An 18167-nucleotide genomic window follows, 5' to 3' on the forward strand; every position below is an offset into this window, starting at 1 on the left:
ATGCCAATCGCATTTTCAAGGCTGCTGACCTGTTTGGCATCTCAGATGTGCAGCCCTGCCCTCATATGTAGCAGTCTGTGCATTTACTTGGTTTCGGCGCCCCCTACAGGCAAAGCAAATCTATGCATGGCTTTACCAGGCACCTTCCCTGACATCAAACCTGTCACTTCCAAGTTGCCTCCAGATGGGGCTTGCGTCACCACTTTTAGTAGAGTCAACACTGAGATTTTGTGGGATTTACAGATTTGGTGATCCTTAGTCCAGGGCTTCACCGGCAGGATTTCCTGCCATATAATATTTGTAGATTTTATTGATATTCTGGTTTTTCTGGGCTATATGTCTCCCAGATATTGCTTTTGCAGAGCAATCAGAGACATTGTAATCCACGACCAAGATGCAACTTTGTTTTGCTGGGTCCAGGAACCTTTCCAGCACAGGTGCACATTCCTGCGAGCTTCCTGAGGTGGCCATGACTTCATAGCCTTTTGTGACTCGATAATGTATGTGATAGCCCAGATTTAATGTGCAATCCAATGTGTGTTTTCAAGAATGCTCTAAACTTGGTGAGTGAAAATATTACATCTCATTAAAGTTTTTCAAATATTATCATTTAGCCAGAGCAGGGAAAGTAAGAAGCTGAATATAAAATAAAAAATTTAATTGCTCTATCATTGCAACTGCAACATTCTCAGAGCTAATTAAGAAGACTGGTGTCAATGCACTTTTCCTGGCCTACATTTTAGCAATTCATTTGGAGTCAACAGTATTGACCTTTCGAACCTGCCCGTGGAAAAACAGCCCTGCTGTTTGTATTGAAAAATAGGGCAGACATGAAGTGAAATAACACATGTGGACGAAGACCTCGGAGCAGAGCCTGCAGTTTGCAGGGGCTGCTTGTGGGTGTAATTTGAAAGTACTTGCAAGTAGCCTGTGTTTCAGTCTAAGCCTGGTCTGCAGCACATTTTTATGGCTGGGCTAATAACACCAACTGGGGAAGCCTTCTGTCATGGGCTTTCTGGGTGAGCTGCAGAAGTAACTTCTGTATGCCCCAGCTTTGCCACAGTTACCAAGGAGAAATAATAATATTTCCTAGAACCATCATTGGACTTAAATTTTGATTTCATAGCTGAGTTAAACTCAACACTAAGTACATGAGAAGTGCTATAGAATGGTTTATTTATAAATAGAATTAGGAGTGCCAGCACAGTGCCAGAGAACATTAATTGTCTACCTGCTGGGTCAGCATCCATATGGATACCAGTTTGAGTCCAGGATGCTCCACTTCCCTTCCAGCTCCCTGCTAATGACTTGGGGAAGCAGTGGAGGATGGCCTCTGAACCTGCCTGGGAGACCCGGAAGAAGTTCCTAGCTTTGGAAGGACCCAGGTTTGGCCATAGCAATCATTGGAGAGTGAACCAGTGTTTGGAAGAAATTTCTCAGTATGTCTCTTTGTCTTTCTCTGTGTAACTTTGATTATCAAGTAAAATAAGTACATCTTTTAAAAAAATGTAGTACCCTAATTGGGAATTCATCCTCCTGAAGAGTCATTAATCAACATGTAAGTGACATAGCAGAGGGTCCAATGCATAGAAGCGGATTCTCAAGCATCCACTGTTCATGACCAGCACACTGCAGAAGTGACTTCTCCTTGGTGCAGTGGCAAGGGGTGTGGCGTACAGGTGTTCCTACCCTGGTGGGGGACTAGAGAGGCAGTCTGCAGGAAGCCCAATAACCACCTGCAGTTGTAGTGGATTAGAATCTGGAACAGTCCCGTGTGTGTATAAGCATTCAATAGGCTTGGCAGCCTTGATGAGAAAGGTTAGGAGCCTATATTGTGAAAGTGGCTCATCCTGTACAATGAACTTTTCTTGTGCTCCAGCTACGTCCACAGACAAACTGCTGAGACCCACTGAGAAGAGAGAGGGGCTCAAAACACTAACTTGACTGCTTGCTAATGCACATGCATGTAGGAACGGATTTGGCCTGAAATATACTTTCCTTTTGATGTAGCCTCTGCTCACTAGAGCAAGGGGAACAAGATCCATCCTTCTGAGCTGGGATCAGCATTGGGAGGCTACTGATACATTCCATCAATAATCACATATGGTGAATGGCTGAATTTGATAAGGTTTCAGTTTTCAACAAACTTCTATAAAAATGCCAGTAGAAATCTAATACTTCGGCTCTCAAAAAATCTACAAGTTAAACATGGTGGCAAACCAAATAAAATTTAAAAGGGAAAGTAACAGCTAAACAGACAAGTTCCATAAGTGTCTATTTAACAATATTTGTTGAGCCTATGGTGTGTACTGTGGGCTGTGAGGGGTCTCTGTGGGAGCCAGATCAGTCAGAATTCTTACATGAAAGAAGCTCACTTTGACATTGAGTTAAAAGAAGTACACCGTAACTCAGTTTATTAGCACTCAAGGGCTTACCTATGGCCAGCAGTAAGTCTTCGAAATGCCCCGATAATTCTCCTTTTATGCTGTCCTCAATGTCCTTCTGGCTAATATTTCTGTATTCATCAAAGGCTAAAAAAAATAGCACCACAAACATAAAGCATCCCAGTTGACCACACCTGAATGTATCAAGTTTCTTTTTTTTTTTTTAATTTGATATGCAGGTGGTTAAGTTATAACCTCTAAAACTTCTTCTTCAAAAACACCCAACTCTGAGAACCGAAGTTACTGATTTTTGCTTCTTTAAAAAAAAACTCATCTATAACAAGTCTAAACGACACAGGCCATTTTCTTCAATCATCTCTCTTCCTTCCTCCCACAAGAGACATTTATAATAGACAGAAAGGCTAAGTGATAAATAACTTCTCTAATTAGGTAAGCTATTTTAACAATTACCACAGCACCTGGGAAACAATACTGTCATTAGTCAAACATTTTATCTGCTAAAGACTCATCATTATGAGGATTTCTTTGTGCTGAGCAAATCATTCTAATGATTTCTCGATCAAACAAAATCAGTTAAATGAGGCCAGGCAGTTCAGGACAGCTGTTTAAGTCACTGCTTGTAATGTCAGCATCTCATATCTGGTGCCAGTTTGAATCCTGGTTGCTCTCCCTCCAATCCCACTCCTTCCTAATGCACCTGGGAAAACAGTGGAAGATGGTGCAAATGCTTGGCTCCTGGCATTGACAAGGGAGACTTGGAGGAAGCTCCAGGCTCTCGGCTTCAACTGAAATTATGTAGGGAACCGGAAGTGGGAGATCTCTTTCTTTCTCTGTCTCCCTCGCTTTCTACCTTTCGTATAAGTACATTTATTTATTTATTTATTTACTTGAAAGATGTAGTTACAGAAAGAAAGGGGGGGGGAGAGAGAGAGAGAGAGAGAGAGCTCTCTTATCCCCTGGTTCACTCCCCAAATGGCTGCAACTGCAGGAGCTGGGCTAGTTTGAAACCAGCAGCCAGGAGCTTCTTTCAAGTCTCTCACACAAGTGCAAAAGCCCAAACAGTTGGGCTATCCTCTGCTATTTTCCTAGGCATATAGCAGACAGCTGGATTGAAATGGAGCAGCTGCGACATGAACCAGCACCCACATGGGATGCTGCACTGCAGGTGGCACCTTATGCCATTGTGCCACAGCACTAGCCCCTAAACAAATGCTTAAAGAAAAAAGAAAACACTCATATGTATCCAGGTATTCAGATATACTTTGTAAGCTGAGTGACTTTTGAAAAAAAAATGAGGGGCGTAGAGGATTAGCATTATTTCATCTTTATTTCTCCAATAAAAAGCAACTATAATATACATAACCACTATTTTACAAAATAAATATGCTTTTAATATCCAAATTGGAGAAGAGCAACTTCAGAATTAAAAAGTCATAGTACTGTGACTTTTTCACTTAGGTCTCTTGTTCTCCCCACCCACCTAGCAGGAGCTAAGGCAGGCACTGGGTTGCACTCTAACTCCTGGAAGTCACAGCTGAAAGAGTTCCCAGCAAAGGGAGTGCAGGGCCTCTGGGGGCTGCTGCTTCCAGAGGGCTGGGGAGGTGTATCGGTGAGAGTGTGGCTGCTCAGGAGTTCCATGTGAGGGTTGGTCTGACAAGGCGAGTTGGTGCTCTCCGTCCCACATTGGCCTTCCTATCAGAGCTGAATGCCAATCAGAATTAATGCCTGAACAGTGACTCCCCTGTGGTGCCTGGCTTTTCTGGATAGGAGCTGATGAGGGGGAGGGGAGGAATCAGGTGCAATGAAGTCAACCTTCTCCTTGCCATAATGACCCATCCTGCTTCTTCCCATTGGATAGCCCCCGCCCCTTCCTTCCTGCCACCTTCCTCTCCTGCTACGCCCTGCCTCTCGCAGTAGTGTGGCCACTGCCCCGAGTCAGCACAGCTTTCCTATTTTGGGTTCTGAAAGGTGTATCCATCTGCGGCAACAGATTTTACAGTCTTTAACTTTGTTTTCCAGAACTCTGCATACAAAACTCCCCAAAACATACCAAAAAAGTGACACCAACCCAAAAGGATAACCAGGGGTGTCCATACTTAGCTTTAGCTGAGAGAAGCTCCTTAGACACAGGATCTCGGTGAACTTGTCCTCATCTGTGCCCCATTTGTTCTCACCAGCGTTGTACAGAATCTAGTGACGGGGGTGGGGAGAGCCACAGGTCAGCACCGGGCCCTTCTTCCTTTCCTTCTCAGGGGGTGGGAGGACAGGAGTGAGCACTTTGGGTAAGGGTCAGCTAGGTGAGCCATCATCCAAGTGTCTAGTCTTTGTAGACTACAAGTCTGCAGGCTGGAGTGGCAGGAGCCATTGGGGAGAGATAACAGCACTAGAGAAGGCAGAGTTTTGCATGGGGAGCTTGCCAGCAGAGAGGCAAGACACTGACAGTCCCAGGGAGCACCATCTCTCTCTGCAAAACCAGTGGAGGGTTACTGACCTGGGCGTCCTTTTTGGCCAGATGTTCATCCACTTTCAGACTTTCATCTCGTCTTCCCTAAAAGGAAAGGAGGAAAATATGAGCAGTGCTTTCAGGGTAGCAGATTCCAACACTCAGCCCTCCTGCCCGCAGCACATCTGGGACGTTCTTCTCTCCTGAGCACCAAGCAGCACGGAGGCACCAGGTGCTCTGAGACAGCTCTGGCTCTGCTGATGAGGAGTCAGGACACTTGAAGCAAGTCCCACACCCCTGGGGCCTCCCTGCTCTGAGAAGTCCAACGTGTGATTGGCATGTTTGTCAAACATAACAGCCGAAGGACTTGTACCCAAAATGTAGAATGAACCCTTAGATCTCAGAACATAATAAGCCACCCAAAAGATCTGAACAGAAACATCACCAGAACAACAGACAGCAAGAAAGAACACCTAAAGATAATATTCAACATCCTATGTCATCAGAGAACTGGAAGTTAGAGCTGGTACTGCCTACCTGTTAATATGGTTGCAACCCCACACACTGACACCACCCAACATCAATGAAGACACGGAGCAAGCGAGACTCTCTGCTGTGGTTAGTGGGAAAGCAAAATGTGACAGCATGATGGCAACTTTGGAAGACAGTCAGTGTTTTTTAAAAAATAAAGATTTATTTTGTTTATTGGAAAGGCAGAGCAACAAAAAGGGAGAGACAAAGATTTTCCATCTGCTGGCTCATTGTTCAAATACGCACAAGAGTAAGGGCTGGGCCAGGCTGCAGCCAGGAACCAAGAACTCCATCCTGGTCTCTCATGTGGAGGGCAGGGGCCCAAGAACTTAGAGCATCTTCTGCACTTCTTCCCAGGTCCAACTTAACAGCTTTTTCAAGGTATCAAAGATGAAGTTGTGAGCTAACTTCATCAGAACTTTAAAAATTCTGACAGATGCCATTTCAGAATTTCATACCCATCTCTGCAGGTAATTCCTCGGTTTCAGACTTGCCACTTACTTTAAAAGCTAGCAAAATAAATATATACTCTTTGTGACTCAGAGGAAAATAAATGTGGTTCTAAAAATGGAGATAATTACAATGAAAATCAGCAATTACTGTATGTCAGATGGTTATCAGAACATTTTCTGTGAAACCTGATCCAAATGTTTTTAACTCACATGCTAATACAAAAAAGTTCTATGGTTGTTACATTAATCATGTATGCATTTATAATTTTGGCTAGATATTACTTGGCTTAGTGGCAATGTAAATGTACTATGACCAAATCATTTCATAAGGAAAACTGAAATCTCACTGGTTTTAAACTCCCTAAAAATTATCACAGAACATGCATTGTACTGGGGAGAGAGGAAGTAAGAAATAAATCCTTACGTCTGCCAAAGTCAACAGAGCTTTCCGGAAGTCACCAGATGTTTCAGAGCTAATGTCATCTCCAAGACTCTTCTTATACACTGAAATGAAATAAAAGTGAATTGACACTTGGAAAACTGAAAAATATAATAAAACAGGAAAGTTTAAATGCTAACACCAGAAGGAATAGGATCTGATAAAGTAAATTTTGCTTCGCAATTTGATTTCCCTGTGCTCTTCTGCTGCGAGAAGATACATCTTAGCAATTTCTGAATGTGTATTGCGGTAGCTGCAAAAGAACAGAAAGACTTGCTATTGTGGATCAAAACATGGTGACTTTCATCTGCCAACAGGAAGTAGGCACGGTTAATGGGAAAGCCAGGGTAGGTGAGCTGCTGCTTTGCCCTCTGATTTATATCATCTCCTTCCATGGTGGCAGAAACTTGACTGTCTTAGAAAGGGATCATACACACAGCTTAAACACCTGCACAGTTCAACACAGGTGCTGTGGTGCAGCAGGTTAAGCCCCCCACTGGGGGATAGCCTTATCCTGTATCAGAGTGTCTGGGATTGAGCCCTGCCTCTTCTTCCAATCAGCTTCCTACTACTACACTTGGGAGGCAGGAGCCGATGGCCTAAGCACTCAGGTGCCTGCCACCCACATAGCAAATCCAGGTGGAAATCCTGACTTCTGGCTTTGGCCTGGCCTCCCTCTGGGTGTTCAGGGCATTTGGGGAATGAGCCGCCAGATAAAGATGTTTCTCTCTCTGTCACTCTGCCTTTAAAACAAACAAGCAAACAAACAAATCTATTTATTTATTTATTTTTAAAAAGAACCAACTACGCAACCAATAGCTAAGAGATGACCTGGTGGGAAATTTTTGCCCCAAACAATGCTGACTTCCTAAAGCTGGTGCATCTTCTCCCTTAGGAGATGAGCTGGATGGAAAGAGGCAAGGACAAAGAAGTGAAAGACCCCCAGGTACAAGACAGAAAACAGAAACCAAGGAAAACCAGAGCCATGGGCAAGTATAAGCCTTGGGTAGACAAATACTATCAGATAAGCAGGGAAGAGAATGCTCTTGTTTGGTATCAAATACACTAGGGCAAAGTGGCAGAGGGGCACAGTTACTGCACTGAGAGATGTGGCTACACACAGCAATGGATGCCTGGCGCTGAGGCAATGGCAAGACGATGAGCCTCCTAGGGGAGTGCTGTGTCCTGGATTTCTACAGAGATCATTTCTTGATTTTCTTGCATATCACTCTCCTCTAGCAATCAAGGTCACCTCCAGGTAGTCAGTTCCCTCTAACCCTAGAGAGCTTAGTTCACATGGAAATTGACGCTGAGGTGACTGTCATGTTATATTTGTAAATTGCTATCCCTAAGTGCTAGGGTTTTCACCAGGATCTCTCTCTTCCTCGCTCTCTTCTTAAAATACATTTATTTATTTGAAATTTATAGTTACAGAGAGACAAAGATCTTCCATCTGAGGATGCAGTGCCATCTGGGGAGGTGGCAGCTCCAGCCAGTTGAAATCCTCTTTCTAGAAATCTGAACTCTTGCTCGTTAAGCCCACCCCTCAGAGGCCTTGAGGTGCCAACACTGGCCAGACAATATTCTTCTTTTGAATGTGGTTTCCTTTCTACATCTCTCCTTGGTTATCTGCTGTGTTGCTTTCCTGCTGTGTTGCGTTCCTGCAAAGGCAGTGAACATGCCTTGATATCATTGTTGTCTGTTGAAATACTTGTTTTTTTTTCCTATGACCAGACACTGATTAGTAAATAAGAAAGTCATCATTTGCTGTCGAGGTGTTCACCTTCTGATGAGAGCTTCCCACAACCCTTCAACAATAGCATGTGTAATACAACCCCCTCTTTGGACCTCTCTCACCCACTGCAGAAGCTCCTTGATACACAGTTGTCCTTCTTGATACACAAACATGGGAACCACAGTTCCCTTAAAGCACCAGGAGAAGGTTAGCAGGGGCTGTTTTATAATACAGAATTAGGTGATTTTGGTTCCTGGTTTCTGGTTCTATCTTTTTGGAATTTCCAATTGTAGTGCTTTGCTTATTCACAATGGGCCCCTCAAACCACAGCTAAGTTCACGTTCACAAGAGGACTCACTATTGAGGCAGCACATATCACAAAGACCAACCATGTAATCAAAGATTGAGGCATTGAGCTATTTGCTAACATTCGGGGAAAGCTAGGGGCTAGCTGTTGAATGCAATCATGAGGACGATGGGTCAATCAATCATGCCAATGTAATAAATTCCCATAACACTGTCAAAGACTACATGCGCCTGCTGGCTGGTAATTACACATCAATGTGACGGGGGTCGGGGTCATGGGCAAGGTTCACATTGGGCTTACTCAGATCTCTACCCATGTGTCTATTTATTTTGTTGGCCTTGTAAGTATAGCACTTTCTTGAGGTTTATATGAATTGCTTTTGTGAAATATTAAACGTGATGGTGTAGTGAGAATCCTGAACTTGGAACCAGTTGGTCAGAAGTGTGTGCTTCAGGATCACTTGAACCTACAGGCCGGTGCCTTGTGGGGCCAGTGACCTCATCTAGTGAAATTCCACCAACCTTGGTGGGTTAGAGCCAGAGCGGCATCACAGGCTTTCTAGTTTGTATGTGGTTAACACACCGTTAGGACAACGACTCATTATGCTGGATTCACATGCTCCATTCATCTCCCAAATGGTTCATCTAATTTCCACACTGAATATCATGAGTCTAATATGTTTAACATATAATAATAATACATAATAATCTGAGTATTTAACTTGGATGAGAGTGTTTGAATCAATTAAGTGATGATTGCTGAGAGAAATCCAGAGTAGCTATAGTATTAGGAATAGAAAACATTAATGCAATTACCATGGAAAAGTTTCCAGCTCAGATAATATTCTGATTTTCCATGACTATTTAGTATTTAGCCCAATTTACAATATATTTCCTTTCTGTAAGTTTCACCATGTCAAAATGGCTTATGAAGAAAAGGTGATGGCACTCTAGGAAAAGTAACACTGGCTCATCTATGTGGGGACGGTAGTAAAGTGAGCAGAAAATAAGATAACCTGTATAGTAGGCCTGATATATTTCCTTCATTTGCCTGCTTGTCCTGGTGGTTAAGATTTCAATCAAGGTAGCTTCATCTGTTCCAGTACCCTAAAAAGAAAACGGGAAATTTAATTTTTTAGGACACTCAAAAAAACCCTTAATTTTACGTGTTTCATTGGTAATGACATTTTATATGGAAGAAAAAGTAGTTTTGAGTAAATCAATAGAAGGTCTCATATGGCTCTAAAGTAATTTTCTAATGTTCCACACACTTTTAGCATGGAAGTAACACAAACCATCTGGAGTAAACTGACATCAAATTTGCCAAGACTATTTCTCACATTAGTGTAAAAATCAATGGTGTGATTCTAGGAAGAAATAGCATTAAGAACAAAGCTGATGTTAGAATCACACACGATAATCTGATCAACCCTACTGAGCATTTAACACACTGCTGTGTTTGGAGATGAACTCTCCACCGAGTCCATCCTTGCATTGCTATGCTGAGTGGTCCTATAGAGCATCTTCTTCCTACTGGGAGATTATCAGATCTTAACAACATGTGTCCTGGGCCTGGCAGGCTGGAAAACTCAGCATAGTTAATACTGAGGTTACCAAATCACACTGACTCCAAGGGTAACATTTATGCTAGGATTTGATCAACTAAGGCCAATGGAACACATGAACAGCACACGAACTGATTTTGTCTTTGTGTGTGGGAAGTTCCTGGTGGCCCTCAATTTCTTTTGTGTTTCTTACTCAGTATCAAAGGCCCCAATCTTTAACTTGGCAGATGGCTTCCCAAATAAAGTCATATTTTTTAGCTTCCTATAGTGCCTATGCTTCTAACTAAATTCTGTTGATAACATATATGAAGATGTGTCATGTGAATGTGTTGGGTGTGTTGTCCTTAGTTCTTCTTAGTTGATCAGAATGAAGATATAATGGCTGAATCCCGAGCTGCCATTTTAGATAAGAAATGGAAGCAGTGGGCTGAAGATGACGGAGCCTCAACTTTGTCAACAGCACTGCCATCATACCTAGTTCTGGATTTTTCAGTTTGTTTAAACAAGATTTAAAAATATTTCTAAAAAAACAGTTTTTTAGTTATTTGAATGGCAGAATGAGAGAGAGAGAGAGAGAGAGGGAGAGAGAGAGAGAGACAGAGAGTGAGTGAGTCTTCAGTGGCTAAGACTGGGTTAGGCCAAAGCCAGCAGCCTAACTCATCGAGCTTCCCCATGTGGTCAACAGGAGCCCAAACACTTGCGCTATCTTCTACTGCTTCCCAAGCACATTAGCTGAGAGAAGGCTCAGAAGTGCGGTAGTTGGTAGATAAACTGGCATCTGGTGTTACAAACAAGGTCTTAATTCACGGCACCCTAGTGCTGGCCCCAAGACTTCCTACATTGCATTGCTTTTGCATATAATAGAACATTTTCTAGTCCTTGTTGGTGTATTGAATCCTTCCCATTTCTGCTTCTAAGTCTTCGTATGTGGGAGCCATTGAGACTCACCACTCAGATTTCAGCAGAGTTACTGCAAAGTATGTGGTTGCCTAACAGCCTTGGGATGTGCCATGGAGTTCACACCAACGTCATGCTCTCTCTAGGTTACTCTCAGTCAGTGACTGGGAACATCATGGGGTACTGGAGCCAGACCACTTTGCCTAATGTAATATTCATCCAAGCAGAGATCTTTGCCCAGGAACTCCCCGTGGGCCAGCCAAGGACTCCTCAGGGTTACACTATGCACAAGGCTATTCCCATCAACACAAATCTGAGTATCTACTTCACTTCTGGCTTAGCTCTAGGGAAGAAGGTACACACCGAGTCTGATGAGGTTACCAGCAAGGGTAGTTTGATGGGAAAAGTTAATACACAAATGGATAACCGATTAGACAAGATCATCTTGAGTGGTATCAAGTACAAATTAAGAGACCTGAGTGAGTTCATAGAAAATGTCTGGAGGAAAAGCATTCCCAGTGAAAGGAATATCAAGTAAAATAGATTCTAGAATAGGAAAAAGCTCAGATTGTTCAAGCAACAACACTAACAATAAAGACCAATTTAGCTCTGTCAGTGAATGCAGAGGAAGATAGGTGTGATGATGAGTTTCATGCTTCAAGTTGGCCTAGGGTACAGTCATGAGTTATTCAACCAAACACTAATCTAGGTTTTTCTGTGAAGGTATTTTGTAATTATGAGTAGAGCAAAAGCCCATTAAGAACTGGTTTTAAGTCATGGAGTTTATCTCAGATACTCTGTATTCCTGGTGTACCTCACAGCCAGTCCTGCTGATTTATTTCTTTTTATTTGTTTCAAAGGCAGAGGAACAGACATACTATCCAACTTCCGGTTCGCTTCTCAAATGGCTGTCACATCTAGGGCCAGGCCAGGCTGAAGCCAGAAGCTCAGAACTCCATATGAGTGTGGGCCATCTTCTGTTACCTTCTCAGACACCTTAGCAAGGGGTCTGCATCAGAAGTGGAGCAGCTGTGACTCAAACCAGCACTCTGATGTGGAATGCTGGTGTCATAGGCAACTCCTGCTGTGCCACAAGGCTCCGCTCCTGCCCTTCAGATTTTGACTTATCCCTCGATTACATAATAAGTTCTTCACACTAAATCCTTTAGTATATACATTCTGCCTGCTGGTACTACTTCTCTGTGGAACCCTAAATGATACACAGCTTTAAAAAGTCAGAGATAGACAGGAGATAGTCTGCAACAGACTAAGGTCATGAGGTAGCATGTATGGCTCCATAGCTACTGGGGATTTCTGCTAGTAGGCAATGGGCTTTTAAAGATTTATTTATTTTTTTTATTGGAAAGTCAGATATACAAAGATGAGGAGAGACAGAGAGGAAGATCTTTCATCCACTGATATACTCCCCAAGTGGCTACAACAGCTAGAGCTGAGCCAATCTGGAGCCAGGAACCAGGAGCTTCTTCTGGGTCTCCCACATGGGTGTAGGGTCCCAAAGCATTGGGCCATACTCGATTGGTTTTCCGCCACAAGCAGGAAGGGAATCGGGATGCCAGAACACGAACTGGCACCCATATGGAATCCTGACTTTAGCCACTAGGTTGTCATGCTGGGTCCGAACATCTGGTTTTTAAAATAACTTCCCAAGAGGCCAGTGCTGTGGCATAGCATGTTAAACTGTTGCCCATGATGATGGCATCCCAGATGGGTGACTGTTTGAGTCCTGGCTGCTCCAATTCCTATTCAGCTCTCTGCTGATGTGCCTGGGAGAGTGGCAAAGGATTATCCAAATGCTTGGGCCCCTTTACCCATGTTGGGCTCCTGACTCGTGACTTCGGCCTTGTCCAGACCTGGCTGTTGAAGCCATGTGGGGAATGAACCTGCAGATGGAATATCTGTCCCCCTTTCTCTCTTTCTGTAACTCTGCCTTTCAGACAAATAAAATAAATCTTAAAAAATTAAGTTCATAAAAATTATTTTGGCTGTTCTGTGGAGAATGGAACTGAAGTAGGGAGAGATGAAAGCAGAAGGACCAGTTAGGATATTGGCAGTTCAAACAGAAGATGTTGATGATTATAAAGAATGTTAGCCAAGCATCCTGTGAGAAGTGCATACATGTAGCTGTGGAACTAATGGACTTGCTGACAGTTTGGACAGCTCTGAAGGATACAGGAAATGAAGAAGTCAAGGATAACAGTAGGCATTTGACCTAAGCAATGGGGTTGATGACGGTGTCATTTGCTTTCAAAGTCAGCCAAATGGAGAACTTGGCTCCTCATGCCAAAAAAACAAACAAAATAAAGATGTGGTGATACTCTTTATGCCCAAGGAGACTTGGGCTCAGTCTGCCCCCCATTTCAGAGTCATTTCACCATGCATAGAGTACAACCCAAAGCAGCATCCAAGTGCACCCAGACCTCCAGTGCATGCTGGAAGCAAGTCACTGTTGTTGACAATAGAGTCAAATCCTGGGCAGAAGCAGCTTGTTTAGTGCTCCTACCTTCATGGATTTCTTCAGCTGCTTTGCATCAAACACTGCTGGCGGAGTCACAAGGGCCACCATGAGATGCTCAAAGTGGCCAGAGAGATCACCCTTCAAGTCATCTTTCAGCTCCTAAAATAGAAAACCCAAAGAGGAAAGCATGAAATACTTTCCCTTTCTTTTTTCCTAAAGCCAACCTAGAGCAACATGAACACATGTGTCAGAATCAGACAAAAGTGAGCCTATGCACAAGAAAAATATGGAATGCTGGAAATATTTCTGTGGATATTAACCTATGTTTTAGGTTCACTGCCAGAATGCTCTGTTTTGCAGGGGCCTCCTGAAGGAAAGCCAATGGGAAGCTTAGATGAATGTCACATGCTAGGGTAAGACAAGGAACTGTTGACATGCACAGCTGGTTTCACTGGCAGGTGCTTCAGTCCTAGTACCTTGCCTTTCAGTGGCTGCCACAGGGATTCAAAGAGAGAAAAGAAAGGCAGCACAGCAGCTGGCCATTGGCCTCTGGGGACCACATGGCACTAGGAGGCCCCCGAAGCATTTAGTGGGGCCCACAAGCAAAGGAAACCCTAAACGTGGTAGCGGCACAGGCATTGTTTGTGGATACTGTCCTTTGGTTGTGTTTTTGCACATTATGTAAGAGCAGTTTATCACCTTGCCTAAGAAGGCATTTGGTTTTTGTTTGACATATCAAAGCAATGTTACCACACAAGGTTTTCATATTGCTCGTGATTATTTTCAGCTCCACACAGAAGACCCACGGTCTCCTTGACTGTCACTGGATGCAAGTACAGCCCAATGCCCCTACACCTCCTGGGCATAGCAGGGACCTGTTCCTGCAGCCATAACAAGAGGGAGCCACGTGTCCCTGGCTCTGCTCTAACTGCCACAGAGATTTTTCCCTCTTTAAATGTTACATTCACTAGCATCTGTCTTCAACAAAGGCCTATCTGTGTACCTGAATCTTTTGCCTCATGTTCTTTTTTCATCCCATTGTGATAAATGGCTGTAATCCTTTGCTCCCATCCGTCCTCCACATTAAGGAAGACTAAACAACAATAGATCACTGACATTCCCCATATATATGTGTTGAACTGGCCTGGGCATTCATTCACTGCAGCAAAGGTCTACCAGGCACCTACTCTGTGTCATGCACTTAGAGCTTGAGTTAGACAAAATTCTATATCCCAAAGATATTAAAACGTTATCATGGGGGAAAATAGAAATATTCAAAGATAAAATTTCAACATACGTCAAGTACCTGGCAGAGGGAGGTCAGAGAGAGGGACTTTTAATGGCGTCTGGAGGCTGGAGAATACGCCAAGGAATTGACACCTGGGCTGCTCGTTTCTCACCCAGATCATTTAATCACCTGAATGCTCTCTCTTCCCACCCTTCCCCCTGTACAGCACCAAAAAACAACCTTTTAGAATTAACAACAGTTATAGTGTTCCTCTCCTCACAGATTTCCAATGATTCTCTATCACCTTTACAATAAAATATCAACTCTGTACCAAGACCAGAGACCCAGCAGGTTCTAAACCTCGGTACCCCCTTCACTCCCTACATTCTAGCTATGCTAGAATTCTTTTCTGTTTCTCGAATATTCCCAGCTTGTTTCAGTTTCTAGGTTTTTTTTTTTTTTGCAAGCATTATTCCTTCTCCCTGAAGTGTTCTTCCTAGAGACCAAGTAGAGCAGAGTGCTTGATAACCAGTTGAGAGCAAGGCAACCACCTGCCACTGGCATTTCTTCTCTATCACTTTATTCTATTTTATCTTTTACATAGTACTACCCAATGTCTGAGCTTACTTCATTTTAAAACAAAATGTTGGTTCCATGAAAGAAGACAGGATTTACTTTTGATATTGGTGTGGCTCCAATGCAATAGATACTTCCTGACACAGAGGAGCATCCAACCAATAGGTATTGAACAGGTGAACAAAATAGAATGACCAAGTAAGTGTTACTTGTTCCTGTATCCATCATTTTTGATGCTTGGTAAGTTCCATTTGCTAAATGAGTTAAATCTATTTCATAAATATTATAAAGTTAGGGGAGAAATCGAAACTCAACTACAGTGGAATTTATCAGATGGTTGTCAGATAATTCTTTATCACGGAGACTGCCCTCTGACTCCCACCCACTGGATGTCCATTTTCTTCATTATGAAATTTCTCCATTTGTGTCAAATGTGCCCTGAGGAGAAAAATCACTCCTGGCTTAAAACCCTTTAATAATGGTAAGCCCCCTTGTGCTACAGGTGAATAAATAGGGCCCCAAAAGATCAGGAAATGCCAAGGCCACTGAGCCAGTTAGAGGCAAAGTCAGTTCTTGGGTTCCAGGCTCTTGATGTTTGCACTGGGCATCTCTGCTCACCCTGGGCCTTACATGGTCATCCTGGTGACTGTCTTCCCACTGCCCACAGTGTCACCTACACGCACCTTCCCATATGCTGCTTGGTATTCCTTGGAGATCAGCTGCCGCTGTGCACTTGACCTCTCAGCCAGAATGCTGATGAGTGTCTTCTCATCGGTTCCTAAATGAAGTGAAAATTATTTTACTCAGCACCGACCCAAAACTCAGTGCTTATCTTGAACAAAAGAAAAATGATCAATGGTTTCACAAATGCAGAAAGAAGGCATTTAAACTTCTGGCTTCTTACCAAGTTGGAATCTTTATTTCTTCTTTTGCGTGGCTTTGAGAAAAGGACATTAACGTTATATGGGTAGTTTCCAAGGAGGGGAGTTGGGAGAGGAGGGTCATTGTCAATCACTGTGGACTCCAATCACGAGAGCAGAGCACACAAACCTGCTTCTACAGTAGCTATTCCATCCTTACAAGCGACACTGTCTTACCTCCTTTTTGCTCCCATCCCCACACTTGCTATCAAAATCTTTGTACTTAGAACAGAAACAGACACTTCTTGAGAACCAGCCACATAAAAGATATGTTCTTATTCGTGGTCCCTGTTACTCTTCACAGGAACCTGTGCAGCAGGTAGAACTGAGGGGCCCTAAAGATAAACACATTATACCTAGAGACTTCATCTCACTGCTGCAAGTCAGTTTCCAAGTGGCATAGCAAAAAGTTGGGTCCAAGTAAGTCTTTGATCCCAAAATACACACACATGATCTTCAAAATGTCCACAAAAATGCATATTATAAAAACCCTATACATGGGTTTTTGATTTCTTTTGTACCAAGATAAATTTCCCTTTTAAAAGATGACATTCATTTTTTTTTTAGATTTATTTTACTTGAAAGTCAGAGTTACAGAGAGGGAGAAATGGAAAGACAGAATCCTCCATTCACTGCTTCATTTCCTAAATCGCTGCAGCAGCTGACATTAGGAGCCAGGAGCCTCTCTGGGTCTCCCACATATGTGTAGGATCCCAAGGACTTGAGCCATTCTCCTCTGCTTTCCCAGGCCATAGCAGGGAGCTGTATCAGGCCACGGAGCTGCCAGGTCTAGAACTGACGTCCATACAGCATACCCGCCCACAGTGGAGGATTAACCTGTGATGCCATGGTGTTGTCCCCAATAAATTTATCTTTTAATTTCATTTTACTATAAATCTCTTGAAACTCCCTTATATTTTTATCTCTGGTCTTCTTCTCTCTACTGCATTTTCACACAGAAGTAACAGTCTGTAAGTAAGGAGTTAATGCCAGGACAGGGCTGATGCTGGTCTAAGAATGACTCTGAAGTCACTTAAGTTCTTGCTATTTACAACATTAAGATAAATGTGGAAAGTTGTGTCCACTTCATTTGCTATAGAGGATGACACCTGGGTTGGACAGCAGTGAGTGCCTTTCAAGGCTTGAACATGATCTGAATGGTATAACACGTCAACTGGAACTCAAGACTTGGGCTTGTGTATGTGGCACTAACCTCCACACACCTTAAGGTCACATGTCCTTGACAGTGTTGCACAGCCTGCATCATGATGGACAAGAGACTGTGAGTACTTGGCTAGCTTCCGGGCCTCGAGGGAGGAATGCTGTCCTTCAGTCTTGTGTTGTTCTACAAAGCTAAGTGATAATCCTGTGAATTACAGTCTCATTACACACTTATAGCATGTGAATCAGAGCAGGACCAGGCACCTCCAGTCTGCCCATTCAGAACTCCTTGTATTTCTTCCCTAATTTGTCTTTTTTTTCCCCTACTGATTCTCTTCTATTGATGGCATGTTGCCTCATTAGTGAGTGTGCATGACTTTACACACTGTGCTCCTAGACACCTAACTACCCACTTACCTACTTGCAGTTATGTGTCATATGTAGATGTGGTAGCTTTTCATTTCTTATTTTTGTTATTACTCAAGACCACACACTATACGAAGCTGCCTCTTGATTCAGAAAGTGGATCCATCCCAGCTGTTTTAGTTCCAATCCAGATCCCTGCTAATGTACCTGGGAAAGCAGTGGGAGGAATGGCGCAAGTGTGTGGGCTCTTGTGCCCATGTGGGAGATATGGATGAAGATCTTGGTTCTATGTGAGACCTCTCTGTTTCTTCTTGTAACTCTGTTTTCCAAACACGTAAATAAATCTTTAAAAATGAAAGGAATAGAGAAGAAGAGAGAGAGATCCCATCAATGTCCAAATGCCTCTAACAGCTGGAGCTGGGGTGAAGTTTGGTCACAGCCAGGATATTCAGACTCAATCAAGATTTTCCACATGGGCAGCAGGAACTCAATGACTTGAGCCATCACCCACTGTCTCCCAAGGTCTACATTAACAGGAAGCTGGACTCAGGAGTTGGAGATGGGTATCAAACCCTGGCAGCCACGGGGCCAAATGCAGTTTGGCAAAAATTTCTAGTTAATTTGAAGATAAGCACCGCTCCAATGCAGCAGTCCTAATCATTGTCAC

General features: G+C 43.2%; 1 protein-coding gene across 2 annotated transcripts in view; it reads right to left on the reverse strand.

Moving 5' to 3' along the window:
• The window catches only part of ANXA3 (annexin A3), a 54655-nt gene that overhangs the window by 14635 nt on the left and 21853 nt on the right, over window positions 1–18167 (reverse strand). For both annotated transcript variants that reach the window (XM_058667173.1, XM_058667174.1), the window contains exons 4-10: window positions 15737–15831; window positions 13295–13408; window positions 9328–9418; window positions 6256–6335; window positions 4897–4953; window positions 4502–4595; window positions 2436–2531 (exon numbers count right to left, since the gene is read on the reverse strand). In XM_058667173.1, coding sequence (XP_058523156.1) covers window positions 2436–2531; window positions 4502–4595; window positions 4897–4953; window positions 6256–6335; window positions 9328–9418; window positions 13295–13408; window positions 15737–15831 — 627 coding nt within the window. The remainder of the gene's footprint in view (window positions 1–2435; window positions 2532–4501; window positions 4596–4896; window positions 4954–6255; window positions 6336–9327; window positions 9419–13294; window positions 13409–15736; window positions 15832–18167) is intronic.

This window comes from Ochotona princeps, chromosome 7 (genome assembly GCF_030435755.1).
Source record: "Ochotona princeps isolate mOchPri1 chromosome 7, mOchPri1.hap1, whole genome shotgun sequence".
NCBI classification, from domain to species: Eukaryota; Metazoa; Chordata; class Mammalia; order Lagomorpha; family Ochotonidae; genus Ochotona; species Ochotona princeps.